General features: G+C 32.5%; 2 protein-coding genes across 4 annotated transcripts in view; one reads left to right on the top strand and one right to left on the bottom strand.

Annotated features, from left to right (window-relative positions):
* LOC142986108 (uncharacterized) overlaps positions 1-2371 on the bottom strand; it is a 12602-nt gene extending 10231 nt beyond the window's left edge. Inside the window, exon 1 of the mRNA XM_076134361.1 lies at positions 2288-2371. Coding sequence (XP_075990476.1) covers positions 2288-2314 — 27 coding nt within the window. The 5' untranslated portion in view covers positions 2315-2371. The remainder of the gene's footprint in view (positions 1-2287) is intronic.
* Positions 1-20193, top strand: part of LOC142986107 (serine/threonine-protein kinase OSR1-like) — a 20599-nt gene extending 406 nt beyond the window's left edge. Inside the window, exons 1-14 of one of the 3 annotated variants that reach the window (XM_076134360.1) lie at positions 1739-1866; positions 1942-2043; positions 4269-4320; positions 5661-5847; positions 6225-6349; positions 6689-6782; positions 6875-7019; positions 7638-7803; positions 8295-8442; positions 9926-10128; positions 10369-10563; positions 10936-11012; positions 12026-12227; positions 12323-20193. In XM_076134360.1, coding sequence (XP_075990475.1) covers positions 1847-1866; positions 1942-2043; positions 4269-4320; positions 5661-5847; positions 6225-6349; positions 6689-6782; positions 6875-7019; positions 7638-7803; positions 8295-8442; positions 9926-10128; positions 10369-10563; positions 10936-11012; positions 12026-12227; positions 12323-12397 — 1791 coding nt within the window. In that variant the 5' untranslated portion in view covers positions 1739-1846 and the 3' untranslated portion in view covers positions 12398-20193. Of the gene's footprint in view, positions 1-1738; positions 1867-1941; positions 2044-2491; positions 2647-4268; positions 4321-5660; positions 5848-6224; positions 6350-6688; positions 6783-6874; positions 7020-7637; positions 7804-8294; positions 8443-9925; positions 10129-10368; positions 10564-10935; positions 11013-12025; positions 12228-12322 lie in introns of those variants that run through there. The other 2 variants (XM_076134358.1, XM_076134357.1) reach the window with 2 other exon arrangements.

Raw genomic sequence — 20193 nt, 5'->3', positions numbered from 1 at the left:
AAACAATATAAGAGATTCTTTTTACACTGTCTTTTATTCTGAAGTGATGTAATTTATTAATAGATAAATGTTCATTTATTAAATCAGTGCAAATCCTTGATACTATTCTATGCAAAATTCACGGATTGTTATGTCATTAACTGAGTACGAGTAGACTGCATGTAGGCCGAGGGGAATACGAGTATGAACCAAAATCATGCATGTTGATTGCTGATAGTACCAAATTAGTCACAATAGAAATTCTATTGATATTGACATCCGTTATCGACATCTCTTTAGATAGATATGTTGTTGTTATAATATAAAGAAGAGATCTAGTATGTATTTTGCTTGCACTGCGTAGAATAAATATTCAAAGGCACACTAGTTTTGACTACAATAGGATCGTCCCGCGTGTTTCATTGGAGTCCTATTGTAATACACCGTCGACCTCGTATCCTGCAAACAACTTGAGTAGCCAGCAAGCCCCTTTGTAAGAACTAAATTTAGCATCTAATAGCCGCACGGTACCTTCGGTTGTCGCACTAAAATAAGATTTGTTGTGTTGATAAATCTCGGTTGATTTGAAACAGATCGCAAATTATTATTTGTAACTGTTAAAGTGGGAGTTATCTAACAGAAGCCATTTTTTTATTGAATCTTTATAACAAACAATAAGTTTTTCTTTTATGTAATAATACACACGTATGAAATGATTATCTACAGATTTGTAATATTGGTATGTAATTCCCCTGAACGTTCAATAAATTTAATTATTGAAATTAGCTTGTTTTACCCGTTAACTATTTAATCTAATTAGGGTTAATTCAATTGAATTGCCTATGAATGTTTCATCCGCAAGTCTCATTCAAAAAGATTGGGTAGTAAAGTAAGGCAGGTAGAAAATAAAAAATATGTGGTTCCTAAAATAAGTTTTTTGCAATTCGCTTAAAGTAGTAGAGTCCATATTCAATTCTAAATCTAAATAAACATAGCAAGTGGCTTCTAAGAATAAGGAGACCCGACGGGTTCTCGGCTTAGAAATTTAAACTTAGACTACATAAGACTTTAGACTTTTAGATCTGTTACTGGCACAGACTAGCAAATGATTATATTTCCGATGCCGCTGGGAATGCCTTGGCATGGTGATTGACGGCATCTAGCCACAGGCTGCGCCGCGCTGAAATAAAGTTTAGCAGGCCGCTACACCCAACTCTGGCGACCCATTAAAGATTTATTCGACTAGTGAATTTGAACTAAGTACATGTTAAAGTTTAATGATTACCGAATCTTAATGCTCAACTGCGATGATTAAATTCTAAGCAAGGTAAACATTAGTATTTTTGGTCCTAGTTCTAGATCAAAATTAACTTTTTGTAACATTACAAAAAGTATTTAACAAATGAAAAGCGCGAATAGAAAGACAATTATTGATTTCGGTTATTACCAGCTTAAATGAAATCAAGATAATTATTTTATGTAGGTAGGTACATATTAAAGGCCTTGTAAAGATTTTTTTATTCTAATATGGATTGGGACATACTCATATGTCTACTATATACACAGGTGATAGCAAACGGCAAGATTTCCCAAAATTACAAAAATATTAAATTTAAATCATAAAATAAAAGAGCTGCACTACTTCCACCTATGAGTAACAACCCATGATTTAAAAATTCTTAGTCGATAAGGACTTCATGGTATACGCTTATTTAGTCACGAGTTAAATGTATTTCCACATGTTTCATAAAGTTTAAATCCATAATCAACACAACACGTAACTCCGACGTGAAAATTTAACGGGAAAAACCATTTTGTCACACAGAAATAGTGTTTATTTAAGAAACATTTTCTATAAGATAAAAATATGGTTCGCATAGCCAAACGGTAATACATAATTCAGTTAATTTTGCCTATTTAATAAGATTGTTGGTTTTAATTGTCCTGTTTTGATACATTTAGTTCTCGCAAAATTGATATGCGAAGAAAACATCGAGGCACCTTCAGGATGGACCCGGTGCCAGAAACAGGAGGAATGTTCAAAACCAATAATATTGGAGACGGGTATGTTTTATTTTTTATTACTTGAATGTTTCGCAAGTGCGCATAGATTTTTTTTTTTATTCTGAACTGTAGTTTAAAATGACCCTATTCGAATGCGGTTTTTATATGATTCATTTTTCTAGTTTTATGTGCTAAAAATAATCGTTGCACTAAAACTGTAATCCAATGGAACATGATTAGATAGTATTTATAATCTGCGCGACAAAATAATAATACGAGGGTATTTCAAAATAACTGCACGTACCTTTATGAGAAGTTGTCTAAGATACATCTCTGGTTCTTGTAGTTCTCGGGTAGTTATGATCGTTACTGTATCACAATAGACGGTTTTCTGAATGGTTTCCCTTCTACGAACCTCTTTTTATATCACAAATTATCTCAATCCGTGACAATTGTTGTCCAAGTGTTTTATTAAAAATGTTCAACTTAATCTCTTCGTTAATTTAGTATGGATCAGTTGGTCGGTGATTTTGTAAAAAAATATACGATGTTGAAAAGTAATGCCGGTAAGGTTACCTACTCTGTGAGGCCTGATGAGAGCCAAAGTGCGTTTGTCCAGGAAAGGACAGTACATGCAAAAAGAAGTAACATATTCATAGACTTGTAAGTACAAATACTTTTAAACTTTGATAATGATAATAATGAGATAAACCGTTATTTAACAGTCCACGGCCATTAAAGAATCAGTTCGACTAGAAATGTATCCTTTCCTTAATCAAATAATGGAATGCAGAAATAACTGTCATCAACTTTTACTTCTATTATGTGATAAGTATGCATGACATGTCCTAAATAAGATAAAATTACTGGATATTTTAAAAGCTATTCTTTCTTCTGGTTCGTCCTGTTTCAAGTTTTAACAGGACTCAGAACAAGACGCACATCATCTTGTCTTGATATGATCTCTTTAACCAGTTCAAGGGTCAGCTGCTGACTCAATTATTTTGTGTGTTACAAATACTTAATAGGAATTTTAAACTTTCTTTTGATGTCAGTTATTTGGGAAGCGGTCCAAGTTGTTGCAATTTTTTAACCCCTTTATATCCATGTGAAAAGGATGAGAAAAAATAACCGTTACTTGTACTCACAATTAACATGCACCCTAAAGGAGGGGTGATTTTATAAAACCTTCTTTATACATATAATTTGGATAATACAAATGAACTGGACTACGCAAAATGAAAACGCATATCACCTATCTTCAAAATGAGCAACTGATTAAAATTTATATCAGAATAAAATAAACAATAAAATGAAAAAGCCTTATCCATTCAGTTCGAACCGCACAAAGGTTTAATTTTCTATATTAGTCGTCGGTTTTTATAACAGTGAGATTAGTTCATCGTTATCTGTTGGAACCTTTCTGATTAACCAGACAATCAGTAAAATGTCAAACTCTAAAAATTAACACAATCCGCGTCATTAGCTAAATTGTCTTTTCCCTTTTCCTTTTTGATACAGTTTGTGTAAAAATACGCAGATTTAGAACATCACAAAAATGTTTACCATTTTTTGTGACCATAATTTTGTTGATTGAAAATATTTTTTTACACTCAATTCCATGGAAAAACCCGCTTTTAATTCGGATTGTTGTGCTGATTTAAGAGTTACTTTGATATACTTTACTTTTTATGACGTTTTTAATTTTTATGACGTAGATTTCAACTTCTTATGCTTAGAATTCTGACCTTTTTAGAAAGAGTTACTAGTTACCATATAGGTACTACCTATTTGGCTATTCAGCTTAGTAGGTTTGCAACTAAGAATTTGGCTTGGTGTGGCAGAAATTATTTAGACGTAGGTGAATCGAATACTTACTACTTCGGTACAAAACAATTATAATAGAAGTCTTAAATGATTAAGATTTAAAATCAATATTCATTATTGTAGTAGATACTTACCATTACTACACCATTATTATCTACTTGTTAGGTACTTTAAGTATTTCTCACCGCAAATAGGTGCATTTTAATCCCAGTGAGTTTCCTCTCTGAGCATCAATGATCTTTATCCTGTTATTTACTGCATAGATTTTGTTTTGTGGTAAATCATACATTGCCAGTACGGTAAGGGCTGTGCAATAAGTAAATACTAACTGCTACTAGGTTTTACCACTTGTCGATATAAATAGGTAATATCACTAACACCCAACAGAGGAAGTGAAAAGAAATGAAAATATCATAGTAAAATTATAATGCTAATTACGCTTTTCTTTCTGTTTTCAGTAATATGCCTGGAGATATAATTTCGTCTGGTGCTCATGGAGTCTTCAGACAGGTATACTTAAATAAACATGATTATAAAATTAGACAAATGTAATAGAATATTAAATTGGTTATCGCATAGCTTTAGCTGTAATTACCATTGCTTATACTAATCTACTTATCAGGGCCAAGTAATTTATTTTAATTTATATTAAGGGATCCAAAAATTGGAAAGAATCCATGTATACGAAAACTTGTCGTTTTTTCGTTGCTTGTCGATAGAAAATAAAAATAGACGTCGTTTTAATATTTGACGCGTAAGAAAAAAATACATTTTATTTGAGCTCTTTTATTAACACGTAGGGGGCTTATTCTTTTACCTTTCTAGTAGAAAGATTGATGTGAATGCACAGGTTACATTACCAATTTACTTAGCTGTAATTATTTATATTACAGTGTACGGTAATCTGTCCTTTAAGCTAGTAATATTTTTCCGATATTAGGTCGAACCTGTACTTACGTTGACGCTTTTCTATTACCATATTTTAAAAAGTGTTAAGCATCTAATAAAGATTTTCATAAATTATTGTATTGAATATTAACCTCATTAAGTATAAGGTTCGTAAGTAAGAAGAGTAAATGAGTAATGTAAAAACAACAATTCAACACTTGTTGAATTTTGCTTTTTCAGCGACCTTGATTTTTTACTGCATAGCAGTAACTAGGTCTCTCAGCTGCATTTTTATCCATTTTTTTTAAAAGGATGATGCTGCTATATTAAGGTAGGTACTTTAAACATTAAAAAAAATCAATCTTACTCACGAATCTTCAAAATATTATTCAGGTAAAAGGTAAATGTTACCAAGTTTTTATAAACTATCAAATTTAAGTTTTAATAGTGATTAAACTGAAATAATTTCCACAGTCTTTCCTTGAAGACTAAAAATATACCTACTCAAGCATTAAAAAAAATAATTCAGTCAAGTTAAATATGTAAGTAAAATAGGTAGGTAGTAGGTACTGCAGAGTGCAGTTTGAGCAACTTACTGATCTTCAGCTAGTATTTTTCTTGAAATACTTTTACTAAAATAATAAGTTTTCGGTTACTATGTAAACCATCCAGTAATTCAATATGTGTGATCGGGATATCACTCAATAGTTTAAATTATTTTTTTAATTAAACCATTTAAATTTCCCGCTTATGATTACCCTGCCATCTCTTAATTATTATCCATTATTTATCTATCCACATAGTAGTAGTGTCAAATAAAAAACATAGATGACGTTAGTACTCTATTGTAAGTTTAAACAAAAGAAAAATTAATATGTGTGCGTTTTTAAACACATGCAAAAAAAACCTGCTTAGTTCCCTTTTTTTTAACGTCTTGCATAATTTATTTTGTATTCATTCAGAAATCATTTGGGGCATGCGATCGTCAAATAACCGCATTGTCGTCATATGCGCGAGCTGCTCGCTTGTCGATCGGAACGGCAGCGGCTGGAATCGGAAATTTATTCACTCGCAAAATGGCGACTACAGCAAACAAGTTGTCTCCATGGGCCAATACTCAGGAGGAATATGAACTACGCGACGTTATCGGTTAGTGTTAAAATCTATATTTTAAATCATTAGTCAGTAATTGTATTCTATAAATTTTGGCCTTCACGGTTATACCGTAAATGATCAGCGGCTACAGTCATTCTGTCAAATTCCATATGATCGACAAATGTCACTGCTGGTACTATTCTTCGATGTTTTGCAGATAATAAACATGACTCTTATATTATTATCATACAGGCAAAAGGATAATATTTATCCATTACAGATTTTCCAGGAAACTGCCTTGTGCGTCATTGTATTTTGTTTTCAGTGAGCAAGTCAATAAAATCCAGTGCATATCATTATTTTTAACAGTGAATACTACTTAAACTTTGTCTTTAATCATTTTTATTGAATTGTGCTGTGGTGGATTTTAGGTGTTGGGGCCACAGCGGTGGTACATGCGGCTTACTGTAAACCGCGGGGTGAGAAATGTGCCATAAAACGCATCAATTTAGAGAAATGGAATACCTCCATGGACGAATTACTGAAGGAAATACAGGTATGAATTTATTTTTTCAAACAAACATAGTGAACACTTTACAATCCACTGTGAAATAGAAGCAGATAGTATAAAACTAAGCATCCATCTTGAATAAAAAGTGATGGTGAAATTTGTCATTCCGTTATGGCAGAGATGAAACTACTATAATTTGAAGCCTGCATATCAACTGTTAGTTCAGTTTTGGATATGGACATAGACCATAATTCCCAAATTAAAATCATCTTTTCCGATTGAAATATTTTCCTGTAAGCTGGAACTAATTATATTATCTAAATAATTATATATTAAATAGATTGTATTTACAACATTCATAAAAAGTGTAAATATTTGTTGCAGGCTATGTCAAGTTGTAATCATGAGAATGTAGTAACATACTACACCAGCTTTGTGGTGCATGATGAGTTGTGGTTGGTACTGAGGCTCCTTGAAGGTATGTAAAATTATTATATAATTAATTGTTGCATCTTTAAAAATGTGTCCAGACGGTCTTCATCTACTTAAAAAAACCTTTTTATTTTTCAGGTGGCAGCTTGCTAGATGTGATAAAACATAAAATGAAAGTAGCAAACTGCAAACATGGTGTTTTTGATGAAGCAACTATTGCTACGGTGCTGAAGGAAGTCCTCAGGGGATTAGAGTATTTTCATAGTAATGGACAAATTCACAGGTACCAGATCTTCACAGATTGTAGGAAAAATTTTGCTTAGTAATTGCATTTCAATATAATAATATACCTACATCATTCATTATTGATGATGTCAGAGATCTGATGACAGTCAATTCAGCAATAAGATTAACAAAACATGTCCATAAACAGAATAGTTCTAAGTAAACATTCCCTCATAAGTATGCTTAGCAAGCTTAGCGGCCAATTCTCAGTAAAGCGAACTGTGTTTATAACTTCTGTGAAATTCGTTTACATATCATATTACACTAATATGCTAGGAGATCACAAATCAAATAATTTGCTTACATAATATGACCCCAAAAGATGTTTATGTAATTTGATGATAAATATTTTTAATGAAGCTAGCTGACAAATGCGAAATTTTACAAACCAATATTGGTAGATTATAGTAATATTTTCACAAATAGATTTTAAACTGATACTACAACAAAGATAAAGGTCTATTCACATTACTAATTAAAGTATTATTTTTTTGCTACTTAGTACTTACTACTCATATTGCTACTTGCTTTTGCTGTGCGTTATGCTTGCGTAACATGTATAAAAAATAGATTAATTATATTTGAGTGGATGATAATTGTTATTTTTCTTCAACAGGGACATAAAGGCTGGAAATATATTGTTAGGAGAAGATGGTACAGTACAGATTGCCGATTTTGGTGTGTCTGCGTGGCTGGCCACTGGTAGAGACATATCTAGGCAAAAAGTTAGGCATACTTTCGTTGGGACGCCATGCTGGATGGCCCCAGAAGTCATGGAACAAGTGAGATCTGTATGATACTATCACTAACATCGCATGGGTGTCGTAGTTGATCCCTTTATTGACGTCTGTAATGCAATCCTTACATAACAGTTACTGTAAAAATGAATGCTAAATCAATATGATTTCTATGAACAAACTTGTAGTATAGTCCCTTCAGATTGAACCTATTTTTTTTTACTCAGTTAGATTCCTTCTCGTGCTTGTTGTATTTGTCTATTAGTTGAGTTAGTTCGATATATTAGTAATTATTAGACCCCAAGCGAATTAGGCTTACTATTAGTTTTGATTTTACCTTAACTTTTTATATAGTAGAACAATTATATTGCAATATATACCAACCAACTTACGATGAAACACTTACAAAAAAAACTTAAAAAAATCTTTATACTAACACTAAATCTTTATACTAAAAAACTATTGAGTCAAATTTGTAATCTCTCAAGTGCTATGAAATTAGAATTTTATATATTAACACTTAATTAAATTTTCAGGATCATGGCTACGATTTCAAAGCTGATATTTGGTCATTTGGTATCACTGCCATAGAGATGGCCACGGGTACTGCTCCATACCACAAGTACCCACCGATGAAGGTCCTGATGCTTACCTTACAGAATGACCCACCTAATTTGGACACAGGTAAAAATATACTAAACTTTTTAATGTCTTAATAAAGACTTTGTAGCAGATATCCGCAACTTTATTCACTGAATTTAAGTGGTATACCATATTTACGATACTGCTATCATGTGAACACTTACAGACAGAAGGTCTTATCTGTTTCTGATTCGAATGTAGGGTATGCAGCTGCTCCCAGATTATTCTGACTTGATTTGTATTTCAAACCAAGGGCTTTTATGTTTTTACAATTCCTATTGGAAATAGATAGATAGCGATTGATAATGCGTCTTGTATATGTCAATAGTCACTCCCCCTATTACATGGAACTAATATGATTAACGGGGAAATATAGTTGAATTTAATACATATCTGCTAATCTACTCATTGGTCATTATATGACATTATAAAATTATATACTGTAACAATGATGGGTGCAGAGCATAATGAGTAATAATGACATGTCATTGTGTTGTGTGTGTTCTTCTATTGGTATGACACCACTTGAAAAGTAAAACTAATGTTGGCTTTGCGAACAGTAAACCTGTTGAAATATATAGATTTACAAGAATAAGATTTACATAAATACATGCATAATGTCACGCCTGTTATATGCGAAGATATAGGTAGAGGTACTCGTAATAAACACTTGTTTAAGAAACGGCTTGAGACTATTACTATAGTTACCAAGCTCTGGGCTAATACTGTTAAATATTCGAATATTAATTAGAAAAGACCAATAGTCCCCGTAGCCCGAACCGGAAATCGAACCTTCATGATCACCAGTCGCTTAACACTAGCGGCCGCACCATAGAGGCAATAGCAGAGATAAGAATTCATAGTAAAGTACTTTCCTCTATAACAAGTTAAAAGTGAAACAAAGATAGCCAAAATATTTGCACGTGCAATTATGACAATGCATGTCGTCACCGTTGATATTCAATACTTGTATTGCAAATAGGTATCGTGTAATAAGATTCTTAAATCGCAATAGCACTAGAATGTTCAACACTGATGTTATAAGTAATCAATTGTTATATGAACCGCGTATCAAGTTCCAGATCAGTTAATTTGAATTATAATAACATCATATACTTAGTAATAACTTGACCTCCTATATCAGATGACTGCACACTTTTAAAATGCACATGAAATGTTTTGTTAATAAGCACGAATGGAGCTATAAAATTAGCTACAATTTTGCACAATGAAAGATCATTTGAATTTCTATAGGATACAACTGAATAAAACTACATTACCAGTATCCTGTGTTCTATTCATAGCTTTTACTCAGAATCGCGGGTCCATTGTAATTATGTATGAAAGAATCAGTTTCCTATATGATTCCACTATAAACTTTACAACAATATTTATCCTTATATTACTGTTATGTGGATCGGTACTAATAAATTCGCCTTTTTATTAGATACATTGGATATATTTGTATTGCTTCATGATACAAAAAATGAACATGTATTAAATGGTTTTTAAATATTTGTTTCAGGTGCTGATGAAAAGGAACAATACAAGGCGTACGGAAAGACATTCAGGAAAATGATTATTGACTGTCTGCAAAAAGACCCATCAAAAAGGCCAACTGCCACAGAGTTATTGAAACACCCATTCTTTAAGAAGGCAAAGGACAGAAAATACCTAACACAGACCCTAGTGGCTATCGGTCCTAGCATGGAGACCAGGGTTCATAAGGTGAGACTGACAACTTGCTGAGCATTTAGCTTTCATCTGTTCTTATCTTGATGCTATTCAAAGATAGATTTGGCAAAATTCGAGGCTATTTCTTGAGTTGTGGTGATTTTATGAATAATTTCTACTAGAAAAAGCATGATCAGTGATGATCACTAGTTTTGACAGATTAATTCAGTTCCTTGCTGCTTATCTATATTCTAAGAGGTATTTTAGAGTTTATAATCGACATCTTTGTTGCAGGCAAGCAAACGACAGGGGGCATCAGGCCGTTTGCACCGCACGGTGACTGGCGAGTGGGTGTGGAGCGAGGAGGAAGAGGAGTCTGCCGAAGCGGCCGCCGAAGTAGACTCGGACGACGAGGCCTCGATGACTGATGATAAACGCCCCATGAACCAGCTGCAGCGAGCTGACTCCAGTGGCAGTGACAATGAAGAGGTATATGTATATTTTATGACGCCTATTATACTAGAAGGGGGAGAGCTCCCATGTATTGGGCACGTAACTGCACTCTGGACTAGTACTAAAAGTGTTCTAATATAAATAAGAAAAGCCAAATAAAACTACCTAACCCGGGAAGTAGTGATTAACATTCGTGTACAGCACCGCCCATAGAACAGAGGCACTAAATTTAAATTTTTTCTATCAGTGTCGCAAGTAGACTATAAGTATAGATTTACGCGAACAACATTTTTGTCCACATATTTTTCCATCAGTGGGAAGAATAGACTTACGCATAGAATGTAGAACAATCTTGTTTACTCGGTGTCCAAATAGAGTGAAGTGTAACCTTACTGGTGAACATTACAGGAGCAGCCGCCTAAGAAGGCGTTCGAGTTGCGACCAGACGGCGAGCCGCAGGTCATCAACCTGGTGTTACGACTTAGGTAAGTATCATTAGCACTGAAAATTAAATAATCTCAGGCATAACTGGTTACAAACACAGGTAGTTGTATCCAGTTATACCTGTAAAGTGATATACTTGCGGCATAGCATAGTGTAAGACAAAGCCTTCTTTGAGATACTGATTGGTAGTTGCAGGAATTAGCGTGTTAAGTAATGAATTAAAAACTTAAGCGTTATTCTTAAACAATAAACAATGCTTATGGCTTTTTGTAACGCAGTTGCCAGCATATTATTACTAAGTTTTTGTGCCCATTCATAAATCCGACCAGAAGATAAAGTTTAGACGATTCAAATATTTCTTCAGCTTTTAATAAACAATAGGAAGGTTAGGTTAACAATATTTCTAGAAATTATACTAATAGTCTAAAGTGTGTGCTTTAGTGTGTACTTTTAAAAGTTATTAATACATAAGGATTTGAAAACAGTCAACCAGGGTAATTGTAAACAAATACTGCAGTAAAAGTATCATTTTATTTTCATATTGTGTTTTTTTTTTGTATCATTAGGAATTATCATTTACCTTTAAACCTTTTAGCTCATGTACCAATTCTTACCCTTAATGAACTATCAAACTGTGGCCAAGCCATTTTAAACCAATGTAAACTGGAGTTTGATGTGCTGTGTCATGTGCCCAATTGAAAATATTACATCGGTATCACTTGACTACCGTTGTAATATGTTTAATTGAAGTTTATAACATGCTGTGCAAGAGCTCTAGCATGTACAAGAGCCTAGACACAGTAAATGTTTAATTTAACTTTTTTATGCTTATATTTATTTTGTTTAATACATTGCAACAAGGTGTGACTTACCTTCTATCCTCATTCCTCTTATATTTTATTTTATTTGAAGGAATGTTCTATACGGCATGTTAACCATTTTTTTCTGATTTATTTGATTGATACGTCCACTTATGGACGATATTCAATTTAAAATGAGTCCAGCATTGGCATTATGTGCTTTTGTTTACAATGACCGTGGTTGACACATACAGGAACGCACGTCGCGAGTTGAACGACATTCGCTTCGAGTTCATAATGGGCAAGGATACGGCGGAGGGTATAGCCACGGAGCTGGTGGGCGCCGGCCTCGTCGACCCGCATGACTCCGTGCCCATCGCCGACAACCTCGCCAAGCTGCTCGACGCACAACTCGTCGCCTCGCAGACACCACCCAAAGCTGTTACATTCCATTTGGTAAAATCATCATTTAATTTTACTCTATTGATTTACATATTCTTTTCAATGTACTTATGGAACTAGGGTTAAAATAATGACTGTTTACGTTTCAGAACTCGGCTGGCCCCAACGAACAGTTCGATGACAAAACTCTGATAGGATTCGCGCAAATATCAATCGTTGATTAAAAACATGATGGCAGAACAATTTTGTATGAAGCATTGTGATTGGTGAGCCGGCGTCGTTTTGCTAGCAATATTATTATGTACTTGTATTTGTTTATGGTGCTAAAATGTGAAGGCTTCTTGGGTCATTGTAAAAATTTAAAAATGACTATAATTTTATTTTCCAGCATGCAATTGTTTTGTCGTATTGGCCATTTTTCTTTCCACCGAGCCAAAGAATTTTAGTCTTATAACTTAAATAAGTGCTTTGATGTGTAGTTGGTAAGATATTTTTGTTTGTTTTGTTACTAAATGTGCGTTTGCGTACTCGTAAATTTTAACATGTTTTAATTTTTATAATTATTCAATAATGATTCGATGTTTCGATGTTACTTGATGTCCGTAAAATCTGATTATTTTAGTACTACATACCATACATATCTTCACGTGTTCCTTGCATCGTAGACTTAGGAAATTCAATATTAAATTCTTATTGATACTTTATTAATTATCGTTTTGCTGGCGGAAGAGATACTAAATCATTCAAATAACTGTATAGATTAATATAAAAGACGTAGAATGAAATTTTAAAAAATATTCATTACCACAACAAATTCACCGCTGGTTGGTTAAAGTGTTGTATGCATATTTTCTAACTTATCTCTTCACCAACAAAGCGATAAAATTCCGTAAGCATATAAGATCTTTTAATATTCTCGATACTTAATAACGGGTGTCCTAGTCTCAACATACGGATGCCCGAAACCTTCGATCTTAGCAATACTTACTTGAATCTCTACTTTAACTTACCTTTCTGTTATTAAATTTCAAACGTTTAATGACATAGGAAATAATCAATTGATGCTATACGTAATTATTTTTTTATGACTATAATAATATGTATTAAATATAATAGTTTGTTCATAAATACGGCAGTATTGTAGCTGTAACTGCATCGCGATTAAAACGATGTGCCTTGCTATCGTTTCGAAGTTGTATCTAGTAATGTTTCATAACTAAAATGTATCTAGAAAAATCGTTTCTCTAACACTGTTACCATTTTCAAAGTCAATTGCTATGTAAAGTTTTAAATTTAACGATGGCCTCATATATTTAGTCAAAAATTTATTGGAATTTAAATGTGATTGATATATAAAAGTAGCTGGCATACGTTGTTTTAGGTGCTCTTGCATATGATCGATTGTAATTATTGTGTTTATTGCTAATACTGTACTTCGATTCTTATGAGTGGCATGTGAGTTGACTACTGGTATGTTACCGCGTAACTGTGTAGGTAAGAAGTAGGGCTAACAGTTAAGAGCCGGCAGATAGTGGTAAGGAGTTTGGAACTAAACGTCTCATATCATGATCTGGACATTATAAATGTTAAGGCAGTTTATGAAAGAATAAGCAAATCGTTTTAACATAAAAAAACATCTCGGCCGATGCGCATACCTTTACATTCCTTCGTATTTTATTGATACTTAATATATTTAGTTATAGAAGCTTATTGTCAAAGATTTTATTTATTGTAATTTGTGTTCTAAACGTGCAAAAAAATTATGGATGAAAGTGGAATTGGATACGAATGCCTATAAGAAAAATCTATAATTATAGTTAAATTGGAATATTCGTATTCCCAAGTTCATTGTCCTGCTAAATTATTGAATGCGGCAGTGGCTCATAAGATCATAAAATATATGTACAAATTGTACTTCTCCTTCTAAACGTCCAAAAGTAACTTTAATATATTTATGTTAGATGCCATCTTCATCAGTATTATGTTCTCTAGAATGCGAGAATTCAAGCATTTTTCAGACATTGTTCAAATATCATTACCGGTAATAAACCGATTACAGAAAGTTCCTAGATTCATTTCACAGTCACCACTGTAGTGTTACTATAGTCCAAATTGTGTGTTGTCATACTTTAATGTTCAGAACTTCAAACAATATCTGTACAAGCTGATAAACAGCACATGTTTTTGAAATAAAAACATTACATCTGGTCTCTATAAAAATCAGAGCAAATCAGAATAACATGTAAAAAAATGTTAGACCTACTTGAAAATTCATTGCATTGTTGAATCAAGAAATCTGCAATATTAAAGTGTGACCTAACACAGGATTCATCAAAAGGCCATAATAAAAAATAAGCATTATAAATATTTATAATACTAACAAATTTGTTTGTATATTTAACATTTTTGTCGAATTAACCTCAACGTATTTAACATAATGTATTTAGTTCTAGGCCTGTTATTTAGTAATAGAGAAGTCATCAGTCATCATTCAAGTATTATTTTTACGATCAATTGTGTGAACCTGGTATTTATTGTTTATAACAGGGATAATTTCATATTTTTAAATACAGGGTTTAAAATTTAAAAGAATTACTTTTTGTTATTTTCTAAACGAAAAATTACTTTCCATTAAAAATTTAATTCGATATTATTGAACCTGTGAAAATTATATTTATATTATTATATTGTTTGCTGAATAAATAAGTTTAATTAGAAATTTTCCAATTATGTGACATTTTTCTTTTTATGTTACTAACTATGTGCCGTTTGTGATTTATATGTAACTGCGAATATCCTAAACTTAGCGTATCTGTAGTGACTATCGTGAGATTAGTGAATCATCGGTAAAACTATTTCGAAAATTAATTAATTTCAACATAATTATTGACAGTAAAATGATTTTGGACAGTACGGTCTTATATCATAGATTTTCGTGTCTTTCTCAAATCTGTTTGATATCTTCCATTTAGATCATCGCGATCTGTCCATTAAAATCAATGTAATTGATAAAATAAATTCGTTTCACGTTTGCTACATTGCATTATATGGAATGGATCGTTATTGAGGCTATTGGTCAAATACTACTTTTATAACAATACCGTAGCCGTATTTAATTTAATGTAGAACCCGAATTATGGTTATGTGTGTTGAGATAGGCCAGTGTGAATATGAATATAATTATAATATAGTGGTTTTAAGTATCCCTTATGTCTTTCAACGTAAATCTGGTGACAATTTCGTTACTTGTTACTATTTCATTCCCTGAATTAGTGTCGTTTATTTTGAAAATTAGATTTGATGATCAATTCCTAATATCCATTACTTTTTAGAAGTATCTGGTTGTACTATTCAATATTCCATACTGACCCGTCTCTGCAAATGGCCATTATTATATCAGTTTGCCCTAAATGTATCAACTTATTATAGTTTAGTTTTCTTTATAATAGTTTCATAGGAGTGTGTATAACGTACGCGACAAAGGCTGGCTTTATATGTAAGCAAATATATATGTATTAATCTATATAATATATGCTTGGGTTTGATCGTGAAGCGATCGTCGGTGATTTGATGACAGACATTAGTACCGCGGCGTTTCATGAAACGAAGACTGTTCGGATAAGTAGACAAAGGAGCTATTGATGTTGGCCCAATATAATGTAGGAGAAACAATATGAATATATTGAGAACGCCCAACACTTATATACACGTAAAACTTTAAGATTAACGGATTTAAAAGAATGTTATAGACATTTATTATTGTAATTCATCTTTTTGGAGATAAACGTAAGTTTGGGTGTTAACTATTTGTAAGTTGGCTCTTTTATGAACGCAGTGATGGAATGAGGTTGTTATTGGGAACTCACTAGACATACTAAACATCTTTAGATATCGATTATACCTAATTAATTTTAATTTCTCACTATACTCTAATAGTAAGATAAAATTCCACTCACTACGAAATAGTGATCGGCAAGTTCTTCCGACTCGCGTATCCCTGTGATTAATAAGTATTGTGTTAAATCATATCATAAGTTTAGATACATTTCCTCAGATAGTTATATAAAACATTATCTATTCACTGGCTATTATAACAAAAACGTCCATTGCTAACTTTAATAGTAACTACAAATTGTACACTAGTTCTTAGTTTGGATCGTTTCTTTTCTAAAGCAGCTAAGTCTTAAAATACGTATGTTTAATAATAATCAAGCGAACAGCTCGCCCCAAACATTAGAAGGGAATCTATCAATTGCTGTTCTTACTATTTGGGTAGTTCTTTATAATCAAAAATAAATTATGACAATATATATATTTATGTAGTTTACCTGGGCCTAACTCTCGTGTAGAAACAGGGTACCGTTATTATAAAATAAAATCTTTCACTGTATGTAACTGTTAAAATATAGTATTGATATCGATGTAAAACTTCAAATAGTAGGTATAGTAAGTCAGAATTAAATACATTGAAATAGGTAAGTATATTGGCACGGCGCTCGAGATTGCTAGCACGACTGGCTACGTCTACATAGAGGAAGTAAATGATCTAGGAAGGCTACAAATATAATTGTGGCATCACCAATCAAATGTTGTTTGGAACCCTAAGGTTGCTTGCAAGCCATAGGGCTTAACTGAAATAAAAAATGCGGCGAGAAAAATTATAACACATAATGAGACCAAAACTGGTGAAATTAGGTAATTTAAATGTTTTTGTCAGTGTTGTTGAAATATTTATTAAAAAATAGCACGCTTTCTTCAAAGTTTACTTAAATTACGAATATAGTTCGTAATATTTTGTACATAATGAATATATAATTTCAAACACCTTGCAGTTTAAGTGTTTCAAGAGGTTGCCTAGCTAATATATTTTGCTAATGAATATAAAATCAAGAATAGTGTTTAAAAGATATATAAATTTTGAATATTGTAATGTCATAAATAGGTTTGCAGGCAATACTAAAATTAATAAATAAGTAAATTTAACGCCTTGAAGATATAAAGTTGAAATCTAATTTTGAGCTTTGTCAGTTTTCGTAATAATATGTCGCGTAGATAAGCAGTCATCAGCAAATATAATATCTTCGCACCCACATTGCTATAATCGACAGATCGATTTAATCTATATCGAACTCCTGCAATGCACTGTATATTAAGTGATATTGGGTATATTATATAGCCGCTTCATAACTAATACGACACCCCTTCCCGTACATAATGTTTTATTTTCATAAAGATTATAGCAGCCAACTATGCTATTGTATTACTATATAGGGCTGAGTCATCAAGATTAGTTAATACGTATATATTGATATATTTTTAATACTATCCGTAATTTATGAAATATAATATTGTAAAATCATGTGACAACATTGATAAAAAATTAATAAATCCACAGGCAAATATAAACGTTTATTCGATTAACATATCTTAGAGAAATAGTAACATAACTTCTAGAATTTTATGTCATTGCGATATTTCGATTTTTCTGCTTAAAAGCATTAGTGTTGTAATTTCTATCTGCATGTGCCTATGAAACTACCCATATTTATTCGATGGTTCTTGCAGCCATTCATATTCTTTGCTGTAGATGTAAATGCCATACAAATTGATAAAAAGGTGTCATGGGTCAAATTCAGCGCACGTGTACATCTAGATTACCTTGAAGGATGTGACGAATATTCTAAATACGCATTTAAAATATTGTAATTCTTCCCTGTAGGTTACCTTTTGCCTTAGTACTTTAGCCCTTAGGTTTAGTCTCCGTTCCCGAGCTAACAATGAGCTCGTAGGTGAAGTATTTAAATGTAACTTTATCTCATTTCTGTCTATTGATGACATTATGATGACTGTCGCTTATAAAGTTATGTAGTTATAAAAGCCCTATGTTGTGCCTTGCTATCTCCGCTTAGTCTATAAAATTAGATTAAACCGAACTGTGCATGACTCACCTGAGCTCGTGACGTACGTACAAAACTATTCACTATCTTGACACAATCTCTGTATTATCCCCGCGCTGATGTTTGTGAGCCTTTGTTAGCTGTAGATTTCAATAAATGAACCCCCTAATATCATGTCTATTTAATCAGCCACATTATAATATTACTTAGTTTTAGGTTCAGCTAAAGCGAGGTTCTTTTTCATAAATTACCTAATTTGATAGTTGAGACATCTATATAATTGTCTTAGGGTTTTGAAATTCGTAAACTTTTGTGGATGCGTAAATGAAATTTATTTATAATATAGTTACATAATGCCACCTGTATTGTTAAAGTTAAGGTCTCGATGTCGTATCAATCTTAATTTGTATCAATTAAGTTAGACTTTATCTGTAATATCTGAACATATACTTCTGATGTAGAAAAAAACTGTTTATATTGCAAGTCTCGATACTTTGCCAAATTATTTACAAAAACAGGCATTGTTTTTAACTCATAACACAAGGGGTCATGGAAAACCTCGTTAGTTATCAGAAGCAGAATGAATAATTGTGCGACTTAAACTTGTTATGCGTTAAAAAAAACCGGCCATATTATTTGACTAAATGATTACGGGCTATTGAGAGGAGAGGACTTAGGAGAAATTTAAACCCCGGGCCCTGTTCTAATAATATTCACGCAAGGTGTTGTATGTGCGTAAATATGTGGTTTTATCATTATACTGGATAGCTCTTACTTTCTAAACAGGTGATTACTATAAATGCTCTACGAAAATTTGTTTAATATTTTGCACCTGTATTTCGGCAAATAAACAATTCGGTAGGATCTGAAAATCCTGGGATACCTAGATCTATTTCTTTTGTTGTTATGCCGGGGCTGGAGTAAATTTCTATGGACTGCACTTCTTTTGTGGATTTAAATTAATAATGCGGTTACGAAATATAAAATATTTTAGTAATAAGAGATCCATTCTAAAGCAGTATTAATTCTTATGCGAGTAAAGACATGACTATTACCATTTACTATCATTATACAGATTCTTACCAATTAGTCTACTTGATATACATATGTCGGGGATTCCCGCAATCGTACAAAAGAATGTAATATGATAGTTATGTGATCATCAGGGAATTTATATCGAGCCGATGTTGCGAAACGTGACTCTGTAAAATCATCTTATATTGTGTCTCTGTGTGTACTCTATAGATATTATTCAAGTAAATTTCAGTGTTTGGTGTTGTAACACCTTTATTATTATAATAAATTATTATGAAAATTTGCGTAAATTTTATGAAAAATCGAGTTCATATAGGCTCACTTATGATAAGATCTAATATTGTTATTATAACAATTCTGGTAGGCTAAGACCTTTATGTACAACTGTTGGAAATAACTGTGAACCTGTTAAATCAGTTCGAGTGCACTCTTAATTGCCACAGCGAGAGAAACGGAGGCTGTCTTATCATTAGATTGATAGAGTTCGCGCTCATTCAGGTTCACAAATAATTCCTAAAAGTATCACTATCTTTAAGTACTGGCTGAAAAGCACAACATGCATATTTTTTTTGTTAGTTTAATACTGTAGGGCGTTTTCACACTGGCGCATCAGGCGAATTGACTAGCTTGTGTAATAATTGAAGATCAATATAGGCATGTGTGCAAAATTTTTTGTTCATCTATCGTTTGGATGTATGATATCAGACGACGACAATCACTGTAACGAATTAAGCAATCATTCCATTCTATGACCGAGTGCACGCGAACTATGTGTAAAACTGGTCGCAAAAAGCTCTCAAGTTCATGCTCATAGAGTGATGCGTCCATTGCATACACGATCGAAACAATGTGGTATAGGGATGTTTAAACACGTGCTTAGATGTGGAAACGCCTTTATTTCATTACCGTGCTCATTATGTATCAAGCTTATGTAATTTTTGTTTAAGATATACCTACCTACGTTATAATTTGAGTTTTAACTCTACACATAAACTATTGTGTTTGTACCATTTATTTTATACAAACAGTATCATAAGTGTACGGAGTCTGTGTGTTAAAGACGAATTTGTTAATAAATACATTGTGAA

The sequence above is a fragment of the Anticarsia gemmatalis genome, chromosome Z, assembly GCF_050436995.1.
Source record: "Anticarsia gemmatalis isolate Benzon Research Colony breed Stoneville strain chromosome Z, ilAntGemm2 primary, whole genome shotgun sequence".
NCBI lineage: Eukaryota > Metazoa > Arthropoda > Insecta > Lepidoptera > Erebidae > Anticarsia > Anticarsia gemmatalis.
This window is presented reverse-complemented; position numbering and strand designations above follow the sequence as displayed.